We start from the raw sequence: 14,976 nt of genomic DNA, 5'->3' as shown, positions 1-14,976 counted from the left end.
ATATAATCTTCCACCAAATAAACCATATAGTAATCAACTACAAGATTTAATCAACACTACTAGTCACCCACAAGCACCAATCTATAGTTCCGGTAACAAGATTGAACACAAGAGATGAACTACAGTTTTAGATGATATGGTCCTGTTGAAGATGTTGATGGAGATTGCCCTCCCCAAGATGGGAGAGTTGTTGGTGATGATGACGACGATGATTTCCCCCTCCGAGTGGGAAGTTCCCCCGGCGGAATCGCTCCTCTGGAGGGCAAAAGTGATCCTGCCCAAGTTCCGCCTCGAGACGGCGGCGCTCCGTCCCGGAAGTTCTCTCCTTATTTTTTCTAGGTCAAAATGACTTATATACCAGAAGATGGGCAACGGAGGTGGACCGAGGAGGGCACAACCCACCAGGGCGCGCCTGGGCTCCCTGGCGCGCCCAGGTGGGTTGTGCCCACTTGGTGGGCCCCCTCTGGTAGTTATTTGTTCCAATAATTCTTAAATATTCCATAAAAAATCTCCGTGAAGTTTCAGCTTGTTTGGAGTTGTGCAGAATAGGTGGCCTGGCGTAGCTTTTCCAGGTCCAGATTTCCAGCTGCCGGAATTCTCCCTCTTGGTGTGTACCTTGCAAATTATGAGAGAAAAGGCATTAGAATTACTCCAAAAAGCATTATTATGGATAAAACATTATAAATAACAGTAAGAAAACATGATGCAAAATGGACGTATCAAGACCCGAGCGCCCACCGTAAAGCTCGTCGCCGGTGCCTCTACAGGCCACTCCGGCTCCAGCCACCGCCAGCGTTGGATGCGCCACTCCGCCAGCTCCCCGTAGATGCTCTGCGCGCGCCAAATAGGCGCCTGTAGGCGAATCCTGACGCGCTATGCATCTGGCCTCACTGGCGTCAAACTACCGATGGGTTTGACCCTGTTGACCAGGGGTTTGACCTTCCTGGGTCAATGACAAGTGAGGCCAGCCCCTGAGTAACCCTAGATTAGGTTTTTAGTTAGCGCTAATTAACATTGTTAATTAGTTATGACACTGACATGAGGGATCCACATGTCAGATTTGACCAGGAACGATTCTGTTGACCTGCTAACGTCACGCTGATGTCATGCTGACACAGCAAAGCAATTTCTGGATTTAGTTTAATTTAAGATAACCAGGAAATTGCCAAAAAATGCTTTAAACTTCAAAAATTCATAGTAAATCAACCATAACTCAGACGGAAAAGATTTATATATGAAAAATATCAGAAAAATATGAAGAATCTGTTTATGGCATTTTCATGCATGTTTGAATAATTAACCTCACTGAATAGGAAAAAAGATGATTAGGACAATTTATGAAGTAACTCTTGGAGTTGGAATTTGATCTTGTTTGAATTCCACTTCAATTAACTTGGCTAAATATTGCATTAGGTGAATTCAATACCTTAACATGACATGTCATTCATGTGAATGTGCATAGCATTGATTGTGTTCCTTCTTTGCTAGTCGGTGTTGTTCCTTCTTGGTAGCCGATGTTTCTGACGTTGTGATCGTTATCACTAATGAAGAGCAGTGCTATCTTCAGAAGTGTCAGGCAAGCAAACCCCCATTGAGCATTCAGATACCATCCCACTCTCTCGCTCTTGTTCTCTTTTACTGCATTAGGACAACAATGATTCAACTGCTACATGTTGCGGTAGTTGAACTCATTCCTCTGCATGACCTGTCTTTGCCACAGTAATTAGTAAAACCCACTAGCATGAGTAGGAGTTGTTTGAGCCATGATGTGGCTACTCATTCATGCTTGCTTGTTATGTCTGCTATGCTTAGAGTTGTGTCGGGTCTGATTCATCCGGGGTGAATTGGAATGATGCTGAACATGTCCTACTGTTGAGAGCTAAGTGTGTGAACATGATTTGGTAAGGTAGCGATGAGAGGCCATATAGGAGTACATGGTGGGTTGTCGCATTGGGACCGTCGAGTTCTATGTTTGTGATCCAAGACAGTTACTACTACACATTGGGATCCTTAACTGTCTCTCTCGACTTATTAATCGCCTTGATCTCTGTCCAAGAGTTGCAACTAGTTTCCGGTGTTTATAGGATATGTGTTGGAGGCTGTGCATAGTGCTGACCCTAGGGGTGGGCTATGATGCGGTATAGACACCGTGGCACGGTGTACCGAGGCACCCGTTTGGTGGACTTGGAAACCCTGCACAAATCGTTTGGGGCTGTAGTGGAAACCTCGATCGGACTTCCTTGCGGGTCAAGCTCAAATAGGCGATAAACCTGGACTAGAAACTTGTGTGGTTAGTCAGGTCGTGGCCGACACCCTCGCCAGGCTTCCGCCTGAAGGTTGCCGAGATACATGACATGTATATGGTGGTAAGTGGTGGGACCGTGTGTGAAGAAGTACACCCCTACAGGGTTATAAATGATCTATTCGAATAGACACGTCCTCGGACATGGACTACTTGGAAAGCTTATATAGTTCATAGATAACTTAAAGTGGATACTCTATAATGCGCAAGATAAGTGTGAGTGCTATGGATGGCCTTCTGATAGGGAGAAGGGAGCAAGTCCATAGTGGTGTATTGATATGGTGACTATGTGGACTCGTGTGCGCTCTCTCACCTCAAAAACAAATACTGGTAGTCGTAGTACATGTTAGCCAAGAGTCAAAGCTGGCTTGCTGCAGTTAAACTCCACAACCCCATTGCTGATACTGATGCATAAGTAGTTAGTTCTGATGTAAGTCTCGCTGAGTACATTTGTACTCACATTTGCTTAATTTATGTTTTTGCAGAGAGAGTACAGTCTCACTAGTAGTTCCACGTGTGCTTCGATGATTAGCTTGGGAATCCCAGGCAGAGGTCTGGTTCCTATAGAGGGTCTTATAGATAAACATGCTTTATAGCCTTCTTTCTTTTCAGTCGTTTGTACTCAGAAAGGTTAAGCTTCCGCATGTGCATGTTGCTTGTATGACGTTGTATGCTGGGTCATGAGGCCCATGTTTGTAATATCATGCAATGTATGGCTTCTTGGAGCCTCTTAAATAAATACTTTGAGTCGTAGAGTTATGTTGTGATGTCATGTTGTATCTACACATATGGAGCATATTATGTATATGTTATTGAAATGCTTTGGTATTTGTGGGATTTGACGCCTAGTTTTTTATTCTTGGTAGCCTTCCTTATGAGGAAATGCCTCCTAGTGCTTCCATCCGGAACACATGGTTAACCGGCATATGTACTTCTTTGCTCCTGTGTCTGTCCCTATAGAAAAATATCACGCGGTGTTTACTGGAGTCATTTGTAGCCTCTCTACGACTCGGTTACACTCGCTGCTGACCGACACGTACATTGTTGGGTCATGTATGTATGTCCCTGTAAGTTTGTGCCATCTTTGTTTACGACTAGTCATGTTGACCCGGGTTCTTCGTCATATGGATGCTAGCGACATAGTCATATACGTGAGCCAAAAGATGCAAACGGTCCCGGCCAAGGTAAAGGCGGGAGCCGTGGGTTACCGTGCGTGCGGCCGCAAAGTGATATGACATGTTACTGGCTAGATCGGTGTGACTTAGGTCGGGGTTCCGACGAAGTCCAAAGATGCCAGTGAGACTAACACGCCTGGGAAGTCAAAGGCTAGCGTCACTCTTGATGTTAGGTGTTTTTTTCTGTAAGTAGAAGAGATATGGGAAGAGAAACTACAAGGAGTATCTCACAGAAAAGAGAACATTTTTTTCAACATATGTTGAAATATTTGTAAATACATGACGAACATTTTTTAATACATGATGAACATTTTCTGGATACCACAAAACGTTCATGTAATTTAGAAAAATGTTCACACACATTTTAATAAATAATGTTTGTGTAGCTAAAAAAATGTTGACATCTTTTATTGAAAAAATGTTAATATGGTAGAAAAATGGTTCACCTTTATTGAAGAAACATTTCATGTCTTATATGAAAAAAACAACAGAAAAAACAAGGAAATCCAAAACAATCGACAAAACAAAAATCGCTGTAAAACCGTAAGACTTGCGCTCGCTAACTGGCCCGGCCCATAACGCGAGAACTTGAGTGATTAATCTGCCGCAGTGAGCAGCAGATAGGAGGACTCGGTCGTGCTCAGGTTGTCACGTCGGCAGCTTGCGATTGTGACTTTAAAAACAACCCAGAGCCCGGAGGTCCTCTTGTCCACCACTACCTCCAGGACTTCTCCTGATCTCAGCTACAGCATCCATCGAACAACCGGGGTCCGCCATTGGAGCAAAAGGTGCGGTCAACTAAGAAAGGACAGCTGCAATGCCAAAAAACAAAAGAAAGGGAAGGGCAGCCGGCAGCCGCTAGAGCATGGCATGTGAATGGGATACCTGCAGATCTAACTGACGCAAACAGTAGGCAGCACAATCATACGAGGTCCACACGACCACACTCAATGTTCATAAAACTTGAAATCAAATTATAGCATGTCACACAAAGCAGATGTCGAGTTCCAGTCATGTTCGGATCAAACACTCACACGGGCTGAAACTGCTTCAGCAGCAGAGTATGTCTACCATGTTCCTACAGCACCCTTGGATGGGTTCTCGAAGGCGGCAAATCCCCAGTTGGTCTTCAGGGCGTACGGCGGGTAGATGGTCGATCCCTCGGTTGTGATCTTGGCAATCTGTCATCCAAACCGGACAAACCATCCATGTTATAACAGTTCAGCAGCTACATACTGAAGGAATTTGGCTAAATTTCTTCTAGGCATTAGTAAGTGACTTCACTGTGATAACAAGTTGTAACCTGGAATTTGTTGATGGATGACCGGTCACGGTACAACAAGACCAGCAGGCACTTCTCAATCAGCTTAACGGCTTCTTCAAAGGTCATGTCCTCACGCCATTCACCACGAAGTATTGGGATTGCCATGTGGTTCCCAAATCCAGTGGCAATGTGGTTCTCCTCAAAGTGTGTACCAATCATGTTAACCTGAACACCAAAATTAGGCACAACATAAGATCATGACAAACCAGCAGCAGTACAAAAAACAGCATTCTTCTTTTAATAAACCAATAATATACCATGCCAAGATACTTCTCATCGCCCTTTGGGCCCTTCTTCACTCCACCAAGCACCAGGGAGTTCCACAGAGGGTCAAACTTATTGCGCCGGTTGTACATCACTCTTGTGAGGTATGCGTGGATTTCCTTGGGGCCCAATGAGTTCCCATCATCCCACATATGATCATTCAGACTGAAAAGGAGCAGAGATGAGGATGTCACATGGATTTCACACAGCAGAGAGAAAGAACACACATGAGCAAAGCCATTCGATAAGGTAACCTACGTCAGTTCATCCAGATAGCGCAGAATCTCCTGGAAATCACTGAACTCCCCACTCCCTCCAATAAGGCTATGCTTACCAACCTCCTTGATACGCTCCACACTCTTGTATCGCAGAGTTGACCCATAGGAGGCTGCACAAGAAATCAGATAATGGGTCGCATATCACAGGAACAACTACATTTGCCTGTGCGGAAGGAGTGACAGCCAACTAACCTCCAGTGTCACATGCCATGATCACACCATCCTTGTATTTCATTGCAATCACCGAGTTACCAGTCACATAGGGGTTCCTGTTGATGCAATACAGCGTCGAGAGTTAACCATGTGCGCATACAAACAAAAATTTATTGAAAGAAACAATAGCACCATGAAAGAAGTTGCAGTTGCACATTAGAGGAAAGCCTGGGCACTGAAGGTATTTTGGAAAAAAAATAACACAAGATTGCTATAAGCATCTCCTTGGACAAATTACAGAAGGCATTAAATTTACTGAAAGACACAATAGCACCAGGATAAAGTTGCAGTTGCACACTACAGGGAAAGCCTGGGCACTGAGGGTAGTATTTTGGAGGAAAAAAACAATAGCATGCACAGGATTGTTAGAACAATATCTTCTTGGACAAATCACAAAAGGCATTATATCTATTGAGCTGGCTAATTATAAGCTAGGACAGAGGAGAGGCTTCTATATTAACACCATAAAATCATTCATTCTGCCATGGAAGTCAAAAAATTCAGATAGGTAACACAACAGTCCACAAATAAACATATGCAGAAGGCGCTATAACTGCTGGGTTGGATTAGCTATGAGCCGAGAGAGACTAGCTAGAGGCCTGTAGATCAACACCAGTCACCAGAGAATCCATCCATACTATATCAAATTGCACAAGAAATTTCGCGGAACACATCGCATTCCAGATCGGGGGAATAGGGGTTTGCTTACAGTGTCCTCTGCGTCCCCTCGCCGCCTCCGGCCCCCGCCGCCGCCACGTGGGAGTGGGATCCGTCCATGGATGGATTCGCGAGGGGGAGGGTTCGATTCGGATTGGCTTCGCTCGTCTCGTCGGAGGAAGGCGCGGGCTCGGTCTGACTGTCTGGCTTGGTGATCTGGTGCGCCCCCCTCTGTTCCCCTTCTGTGCGTGCTCTGTTTCTTTCTTGCAGAGCGGGTTGGAGCAGGCAGGCAGCTGGGTCGGCCTGGCGCACGTACCACGGGTTTACGTTTGCTCCACAACAAAACGGATTTTGGTTTTACGTCTTAGCGCTCAGACACAGGCTTCCAACCAAGAAGAGAGTACTCTACTCTGAGGTATATATAATTTCTTTTTGAATCAGATGAATTTCATGAATCCCGAGATTGTAGAAAAATCTTTCGATATAGTGAGTTTTTATTGACTCAAGTCACTGCATAGAGGATTTAGCACATGGCCAGCTTGAAAACGGGGGAAAATCTCCATGCCGCAATTTTCTCACCCTGATTTCTACAATTCACAACCAGAAAGACACCTTTTGATTTTGGAGTCAATGTTGTAGAATGTCAGTGAAGATGTGAATCATCAAATCAAAATCGGATGGATAAAGTGGCACCAAGCTTCTTTGCGTTCTTTGTGATCAGAGAATGCCACAAAAGCTAAAAGGCTGGTATTATAGGATGGTGATTCAACCCGCAATGTTGTATGATACTGAGTGTTGGCCGACTAAAGGACGCATGTTTAACAGTTAGTGTAGCGAAGATGAACATGTTTAGATGGATGTGTGCCCACACAAGGAAGGACCGGATCCGGAATGACGATATACATGATAGAGTTGGGTAGCACCGACTGAAAAGAAGCTTATCCAACATCGTCTGAGATGGTTTGGGTGTATTTAGCGTATGCCTCCAAAAGCTCCAGTGCACAGCGGCCGGCTAAAGTGTGCTGATAATGTAAGAAAGGTCGGAGTAGACCAAACTGAACATGGTAGGAGTCCGAAAAAAGATTTGCGGGACTAAAATATCACCAAAGAACTAGTCATGGACAGGGATGCGTGGAAGGTTGTTATACATGTGTCATAACCACGAGTTGGTTGCGAGATTTTATGAGTTTCAGCTCTAGCCCATCCCAACTTGTTTGGGACTGAAGTCTTTGTTGTTGTTAATGCCGCCGTCGCCGTTGTTGTTGTTGTTGACAAGAACAATGATACATCTTAATTATATCATACCAAAAAGAAGAAGTGACACGAAACAGGCCTCTTTCATAATAAATAGATAGACGGAACTGATATGGAGAGTGAATAGCAAAAAACTACCACATTACGGGCTATCGTTTCGAAAAACTACCGCTTTTTTGAATATTCCAAAAAATACCACAAAAGTGGTGGGCTGTTCCAAAAAACCCAAGTGGCCGAACGATTACGTTTTAAGTGGGGTTATGACATGTGGGGCCCGCCCGTCAGGGTTTTGTCGGCCACATGGCTCACGGCGCGCGGGTGACGGTCGTTAGGGCGCACGAGCCGTCCCGACCAGGTCAAGACGGATCCGACCGTTCCTCTGTTCCCCCTCTCTGTCTCACTCTCTCTCTCTCGCGCGCGTCTCCCTCTCCGACCTAGCCGATGGCGTCGGCGGCGGCGAAACCAATCGACTGCGGCCATTCAACGGGTGGAGATGGAAGGGGGGATGGAGGCGGAGAGTACTCCGAGGTTGACAACTGGCTGGGGAGCGGTAGCTTCGCAACCCAGCCGGCGCCGCCGCCGCTGCCGTAGCGGACACCACAGGCTGCTCCTCTAACGCAGGCTCCTACGCCACAGGCTGCACCGCCGTCGCCTGAGGATTGCCAGTTCTTGCTTGAGTACAAAGCGCCGAGGTATCTTGTTGGCGCTGTGCATGCGGATCCGGCCAACTCCCATCACTGGGCCTCTGCATTTGGAGGGGTGGAGTAAGTTTATTTTTCTTCTCTTGATGAGCTCCTTCAACAGTTTCTGCATTTCTGCTTGTTCAATTCAAAAAATAGAGGATAATTTAGTTAGTTTTTTGAGCAAACCTAGGTTGATGCTGTTGTGATTCATCTTAGAACATGAACATGCACTGAATCAAAGTTGAGGAAACACTCTGTGGCATGTTTTGGATGCACCAGTATCATTTAGCACTGAAGGATTAGTTAGATTTAGCAGAAATGCATGATGGATTCAGAGAAGCATTTGTTGGATTCAGATTCCTTACCGTACTTTATAGTTAGTGTGCACTGAATTTTGTAGCAAAAAACACTTAGTTAGTCTTTTCAAATAACATATTATGGTTTGCAGGCTGGATGATGATATTTGGGAGGTGAGGCTGCATTTCTAGGGCAGAGATGACATGGAAAGGAGGTTTTCTGTTTCAGGCATCATTTTTCTTAACTTGATAGCTCTTACTGAAACTGAAGGCTATGGGTCATATGACTACATGTACTGGGTAAAAGAACAAGGGATAGGAGAGGAAGGTTTATTGCTTCTGGACAATCAAGATGTAGTTGAAGAAATGATAGACCACTCGAATTTCACAATGCTGAATATCATTGTGGCCAAGGCAAATGAAGATAGAGATGTTGAATGTAACAGGGCTCACAATGTTTGTGAAGAACAAATTCCAATAGGCAGTCCAATGGGGGGTCCTGGTTTTGTGCTAAGTCTGTCACAAGATGGAGTGGTCCACCCTCTTGAAGTTAATTTGAACACACAGCAGAGCTGTAACTTGAACATTTCAGAAGCTCATGGTGGAGATGATGGACAGGCTGGTGGTGAAGAGGATGATGGACAGGCTGGCGGTGAAGAGGATGATGATATTGACAAATCATCCTCAGACTTTGAGATTGATAGGGTGACTATAGAGGGATAAAGATGTCTTACAAGGCTTGGAAGAGAGGTGAAGAAAATATTGGAAATGAAGAAGAAACAGATGGTGTACAAGACAGACCAGAGTTTGAAGGTGACAGTGATGTTTCAGAGTTTTGGCAGGAGGAGAAAGAGGCTGACAGTGGAGAGGAGAGAGTTGTGGCAAAAGGCAGGCCTGAAAAACTGAAGCCTGTGGGAAGAGCAGCAGCAAATCCAGGTCCTTCTTCCAGAGCTCACAGTCAGCCAGAGATCCCAAAGTTTCAAGATTTTGTACCTGAAGCTGATGAATATTGCTTCCCTGGTGATGTGGGCATTTCTGACTCATATGGAGAGGCTCCAAGACTACCTTCTGGAAGGAAGAGAAGATTGAAGAAGAAGAAAGAGAGGAAATGGTATGACCCAAAGCTACCTGATGCACATGAGCAGCTGTGCAAGGACCTTTGCTTCACCAATGTGTATGAGTTTAGAAAGGCTTTGAGAAATTTTCATGTTAGGACTTTGAGAAACTTTTAGTACCATAGGAATGAACCATCAAGGGTTATTGTTTGGTGCCCAGAGAGGAAGAATGGATGTGAATTTTTCATGACTGCATCCAAAGTAGCCCATGAAGATACATTCACAATCAAGAAGTGCCACATGGATCATAGTTGTGGAGCTTGTGGAGAGAGTACAAAGGTTACTGCAGAATGGGTTGCAGAAGCTGTGGAGGACACAGTTAGATCAAATGTAAAGGCTGGTGTAGAGACAGTTCTCAAACATACTAAGAAGAAGTTTGGGGTGCATGTACCTAGGAGTTTGGCATATAGGGCAAGACTGATGGCTGTAGATGTTGTGCAAGGTGATCATAGAAAGCAGTATCTAAGGTTGAGGGACTACCTACAATGTGTGCCTGGCACAAACCCTGGAAGCAGGTGCATAGTGACAACTTTTGAGGATTTTTTGAACCCAGCCCCCACACCACTACAAAAAAATACACTTCCGTGATGATACATGTTTGTCACAGTAGGTCACGTTTTCTGTCATGCATGTACATCCATGACAAATTTATGACAGAATCAAGATAGTCATACCTGTGCTGTCGTAGAAGTGTTCCATGACATTACCAAAATTATCATCACGGAAGTGTCCACTTCCATGACGATAAATCATGTGTCACAGAAGTGCTTTCGTCAAGGGTGACCGACACGTGGCATCCACCGTAACGGAACGTCGTTAAGCTATCGGGTCTGGTTTTGGATCCGATAACCCGTTAACAGCCCGGACCAATGGGGATTTTCCACGTGTAAAATCATCATTGGCTATAGGAAACACGTGTCAGCTCCGTGTTGGCACAGGTGTCACTCATCCAATGGGCGAGATGCGCCTATGATATGTTAACACGTGGACGGCCCAAAAGGGGCCCATAAAGTTTAAATGGGCCGGCCCAACTAAAGGCCCACAAGATTTTGCGGACCATAATGGGTCGGCCCAGCTAAAGGCCCACAAGATTTTGCGGGCCATAATGAGCCGGCCCAGGTAAAGGCCCCCAAGATTTTTGCGGGCCATAATGGGCCGGCCCAGGTGAAGGCCCACAAGAATTTTGTGGACCATAATGGGCCGGCCCAGCTAAAGGCCCACAAGATTTCGCCGACATTAATGGGCCGGCCCAGCTGTAGGCCCACAAGATTTTGAGGACCCTAGTAGGCCGACCCATTAACTGGCTGCCATGTTTTGGGCCAAATGCCGGCCCATATTTGATCCGGTCCATTAATGGCCTGCCACGTTCCGGGCCTAATAATGGCCCATATGAGATTCGGCCAGTTAAAAGCCTACCACATTCTGGGCCAAATTACGGCCCAGATCAGGTCCGGCCCTTTAAGAGGCTTTGGGCTAAATTATGGCCCATATCAGATTCGGCCCGTCAATTGGACGCTATGCTTTTGGGCCCACTTGCTAAAGGCCCATTTAGTAATTCGCCTGATATTAGTTTCGGCCTGTTAAGGGCCCGTTTAACATTTCGGCCCTATATTAATTTCGGCCTGTTAAAAGCCCGTCATATAGTTGGGCCTAACTACGGCCCGGTTTGCATCCGGCCTGCTCGCAGCCGATAATCTGATTGGGGCAAACAAGGACCGAGACAATTTTGGCCTGTTATAAGCCCATGATTTGATTGGCACATTCATGGGCCGGGGTCTATTTCGGCCTGCTGCCGGCCCATGAGCTGTTCGTCACGTTTCAGGCCCAACCTACTTTTCAGCCTCCTAAAGGCCCATTGAGTTTTCTTGGGAAAATAGGGCCGGCGGTTTACTCGGCCTATTAAAGGCCCCAATCTACTAGTGGGCCAGTTTACATTTAGGCCTGTTAACGGACCAAGATGACGGGGCCCATGATGTGGATCATACATGGTGATTTGCATGACGGCCCGATTATGTACCGTAATTTTACGGTTTGGCCGGTTTACTGCGAAGACAGAATATATATACAGTAAAATAACTGCAGCATCATGAATAAGAAAAAAACCTAGACTATACAATAAAGAAATTACGGCATATTACATCCACTGGGCATCAAAGTTTGCCACTATGATAATAAAGCACAAGCAGACAGCAGATTACATACACTAGGCATCAAAGATCGCCACCAGTGCAACTAAACACGCCGACAAAATAATATACAAAACCGACAACACTTCAATAGAGTTCAAGAAAGGTTAGCCCTGCTCGGGAGCTGCAGCGCAAGCAGCTGAGCAAGCTGGTGAGACTGCACTTGTTTGACACTTATATCCTCCTCACTCTGAAAGATAAACAAGTAGACAGATGACAGGTTTTGCACATATAAGTATCAGTGTTGACAATTCATCACATACTGACGAATAAAGTGACACAGTTTAAAATAGCATTAACACAATATGGTATTGTTCAGGTCAAGACATGGCAGGAAATGACATTGTGAAGGAGTTGGCAGCTTCACGACACCACTGGATTACAGATCAAGAACTCATAAGTATCAATGGTTAGTGTGCTGTCAATTTATCCCATTTCAGATTGGCAAAATAAGATCACTTGCTCTGTATAGTTTAATTTACATGGTATGAAGAAGGAACTTGGTTGTACAACTGAAAACTTAAATTGAGAAGGACAAACTTTTGTTTATGAACTGGAGTACATAATAAACTTTAAACATGCAATTTGATGCAAACACCAAAAATAAACAGTTGTTACAGTCATGCCTAACCAAATATACACAACAAAGTTTGAAGGCTTGAGAAGGACAAACTTACATTATTGGTGAAGGCAGGCTCTATAAAGCCCTTGTCCATGCTGATGGGGAGGCAATTCAAGAAGTTTACCAGATAATCTTCTTCATAAGCATTGCCTTTATTCTACATTTTGTTAAGAGTAAATATAGATGTGGCAATATAAGAAAAAATGGAGAATATTTAAGATAAGATGAAGAGTGATGCTACATAACCAAGTAGCTATAAATGTAAGTACAACGATACAGGCAAAAGGTACATCCAAGAGCAATGCAGAGCTAAACTTCTTCAATACCATCGGTGTTATCCAACCTTATGGTAAGAGTAAATATAGATCTTATGTGTAGAAAATGGAGGGCAAAGGAAAATAAGCTGCAGAGTGATGGTACATGAACAACTACCTGTCAATATAAGTACACTGATAAAGGACAACAGGTACTTACAAGAACAATGCAGAGCTAAAAAAATTCATTGGCATTGGATATATTCTACACTAATGTAACCATTCATACAGATCAGATAATTTGGAGCGAACAATTGATAAGCAAGCTATCATGCATACTGCTGTCACATAATGAACCAGGTATGTATGCAAGTACAGTGATATAGGACAATAGGTACTAACAAGAGCGAAGCAGCGGGCAGCATATTTGTGATATCCTGTCGTTCTTTTCAAATCGGAATTCTTTTTCGAGCAGATTTCCTGCAAAAAAGATCCGTAAGGCACATGCGGAAAAGTAGAAGTTCAAATTGTCATGCGATATCATAGATAGTACCTCATCCTCGGAACGAGATCAGTGCATAACAAGGTTTTTCCATTCAATGTCTTCTAAATTTAGCACAGGAGGCTTCACCAGAAATTCGTTTATAGACTTGCCATCAAAGTGTGATTTCCTCAGGTAACACCAATACTGCTGCAATGCTTCCTTGAAAAGCGCAAGCAAGCTTTGCTCGTCATGACTATCCAGATTGACCCTCGCATACTTACAACAATGTAATGTAAATCATTGATGTGTTCAATCAACAGAAAACAGGAAAATAATCACCATGAATAATAGCACTTACACGTAAGTGGGACAGGAAGATGTGAAACTGGTGTTTGTCTTCACTATAATCTTCCAATGATGGGAATATATGCACGTAGTCCCTAACAACATTGAAAGCATTGTCTTTTAAACTAGGAATATGGGGTTCCAATCTGTAGGAATTGGTCATCTCTGCAGTTGGGATAGGTCTTCGGCCGGTGGACTTGCTGTACTTTTTGCTGGAGTGGGATTTTTCTGTGGTACGGCTGGTGCTAAGGCAACTGAAATCGGCATACCTTTTGCTGGAGTGCAGGTCCTGTGTGGTGGGGCTAGTGGTGTGGCCAGTGAAGTATGGGTACAGTCTGCTGGAGTCGGTCCTACGTTTTGTGTCACTGGTTGTACAGCCAATATAAGTGGGGTGCTGTCTGATTTCTCCGGCACAACCACGTTTTCAAGGACTTTGCTGGTGCTCCTTCAGGTTCGGCAATCACCCTCTTTCTTTTTGATGTCTGATGCACAAGAACAACATTTGAGTGGAAAAACATGGTATGATGACAGATGGAATATGTATTGATAATGGATGGGCATGGCATCTCGACATATATGATGAGTAAACTGTTGAAAATATGCCCTAGAGGCAATAATAAATTGGTTATTATTATATTTCCTTGTTCATGATAATCGTTTATTATCCATGCTAGAATTGTATTGATAGGAAACTCAGATACATGTGTGGATACATAGACAACACCATGTCCCTAGTAAGCCTCTAGTTGACTAGCTCGTTGATCAATAGATGGTTACGGTTTCCTAACCATGGACATTGGATGTCGTTGATAACGGGATCACATCATTAGGAGAATGATGTGATGGACAAGACCCAATCCTAAGCCTAGCACAAGATCGTGTAGTTCGTTTGCTCAGAGCTTTTCTAATGTCAAGTATCATTTCCTTAGACCATGAGATTGTGCAACTCCCGGATACCGTAGGAATGCTTTGGGTGTACCAAACGTCACAACGTAATTGGGTGGCTATAAAGGTGCACTACAGGTATCTCCGAAAGTCTCTGTTGGGTTGGCACGAATCGAGACTGGGATTTGTCACTCCGTGTAAACGGAGAGGTATCTCTGGGCCCACTCGGTAGGACATCATCATAATGTGCACAATGTGACCAAGGAGTTGATCACGGGATGATGTGAGTTACGGAACGAGTAAAGAGACTTGCCGGTAACGAGATTGAACAAGGTATCGGGATACCGACGATCGAATCTCGGGCAAGTAACATACCGATGGACAAAGGGAATTGCATACGGGATTGATTGAATCCCCGACATCGTGGTTCATCCGATGAGATCATCGTGGAACATGTGGGAGCCAACATGGGTATCCAGATCCCGCTGTTGGTTACTGACCGGAGAACGTCTCGGTCATGTCTGCATGGTTCCCGAACCCGTAGGGTCTACACACTTAAGGTTCGATGACGCTAGGGTTATAGGGAAAGTATGTACGTGGTTATCGAATGTTGTTCGGAGTCCCGGATGAGATCCCGGA

At 44.6% G+C, this 14,976-nt stretch overlaps 1 protein-coding gene across 1 annotated transcript; it reads right to left on the bottom strand.

The window, feature by feature from the left end:
* Positions 1–4,428: 4,428 nt before the first annotated feature.
* On the bottom strand, positions 4,429–6,526 carry LOC123125158 (proteasome subunit beta type-4). The gene is made up of 6 exons (XM_044545689.1): positions 6,266–6,526; positions 5,536–5,612; positions 5,324–5,453; positions 5,059–5,230; positions 4,781–4,966; positions 4,429–4,658 (listed from the first exon to the last, which is right to left on the bottom strand). The coding sequence occupies exons 1-6, from the start codon at positions 6,331–6,333 to the stop codon at positions 4,545–4,547; spliced, it is 747 nt and encodes a 248-aa protein (XP_044401624.1). The 5' UTR covers positions 6,334–6,526; the 3' UTR covers positions 4,429–4,544.
* Positions 6,527–14,976: the final 8,450 nt, after the last annotated feature.

Source organism: Triticum aestivum, chromosome 5D, assembly GCF_018294505.1.
Source record: "Triticum aestivum cultivar Chinese Spring chromosome 5D, IWGSC CS RefSeq v2.1, whole genome shotgun sequence".
Lineage (NCBI taxonomy): Eukaryota > Viridiplantae > Streptophyta > Magnoliopsida > Poales > Poaceae > Triticum > Triticum aestivum.
The sequence above is the reverse complement of the archived record's forward strand: the minus strand, read 5'-3'. Positions and strand labels throughout refer to the sequence as shown.

Excerpts from the sequence above, each read along its gene's own strand:
- LOC123125158 (XM_044545689.1), bottom strand. The coding sequence starts at position 6,333 with ATGGACGGATCCCACTCCCACGTGGCGGCGGCGGGGGCCGGAGGCGGC. Across the intron at positions 5,231-5,323 it reads CGCTATCTGGATGAACTGAC|TCTGAATGATCATATGTGGG; the intron begins GTAGGTTACCTT and ends GCTCCTTTTCAG. Across the intron at positions 4,967-5,058 it reads ATGAGAAGTATCTTGGCATG|GTTAACATGATTGGTACACA; the intron begins GTATATTATTGG and ends TTTGGTGTTCAG.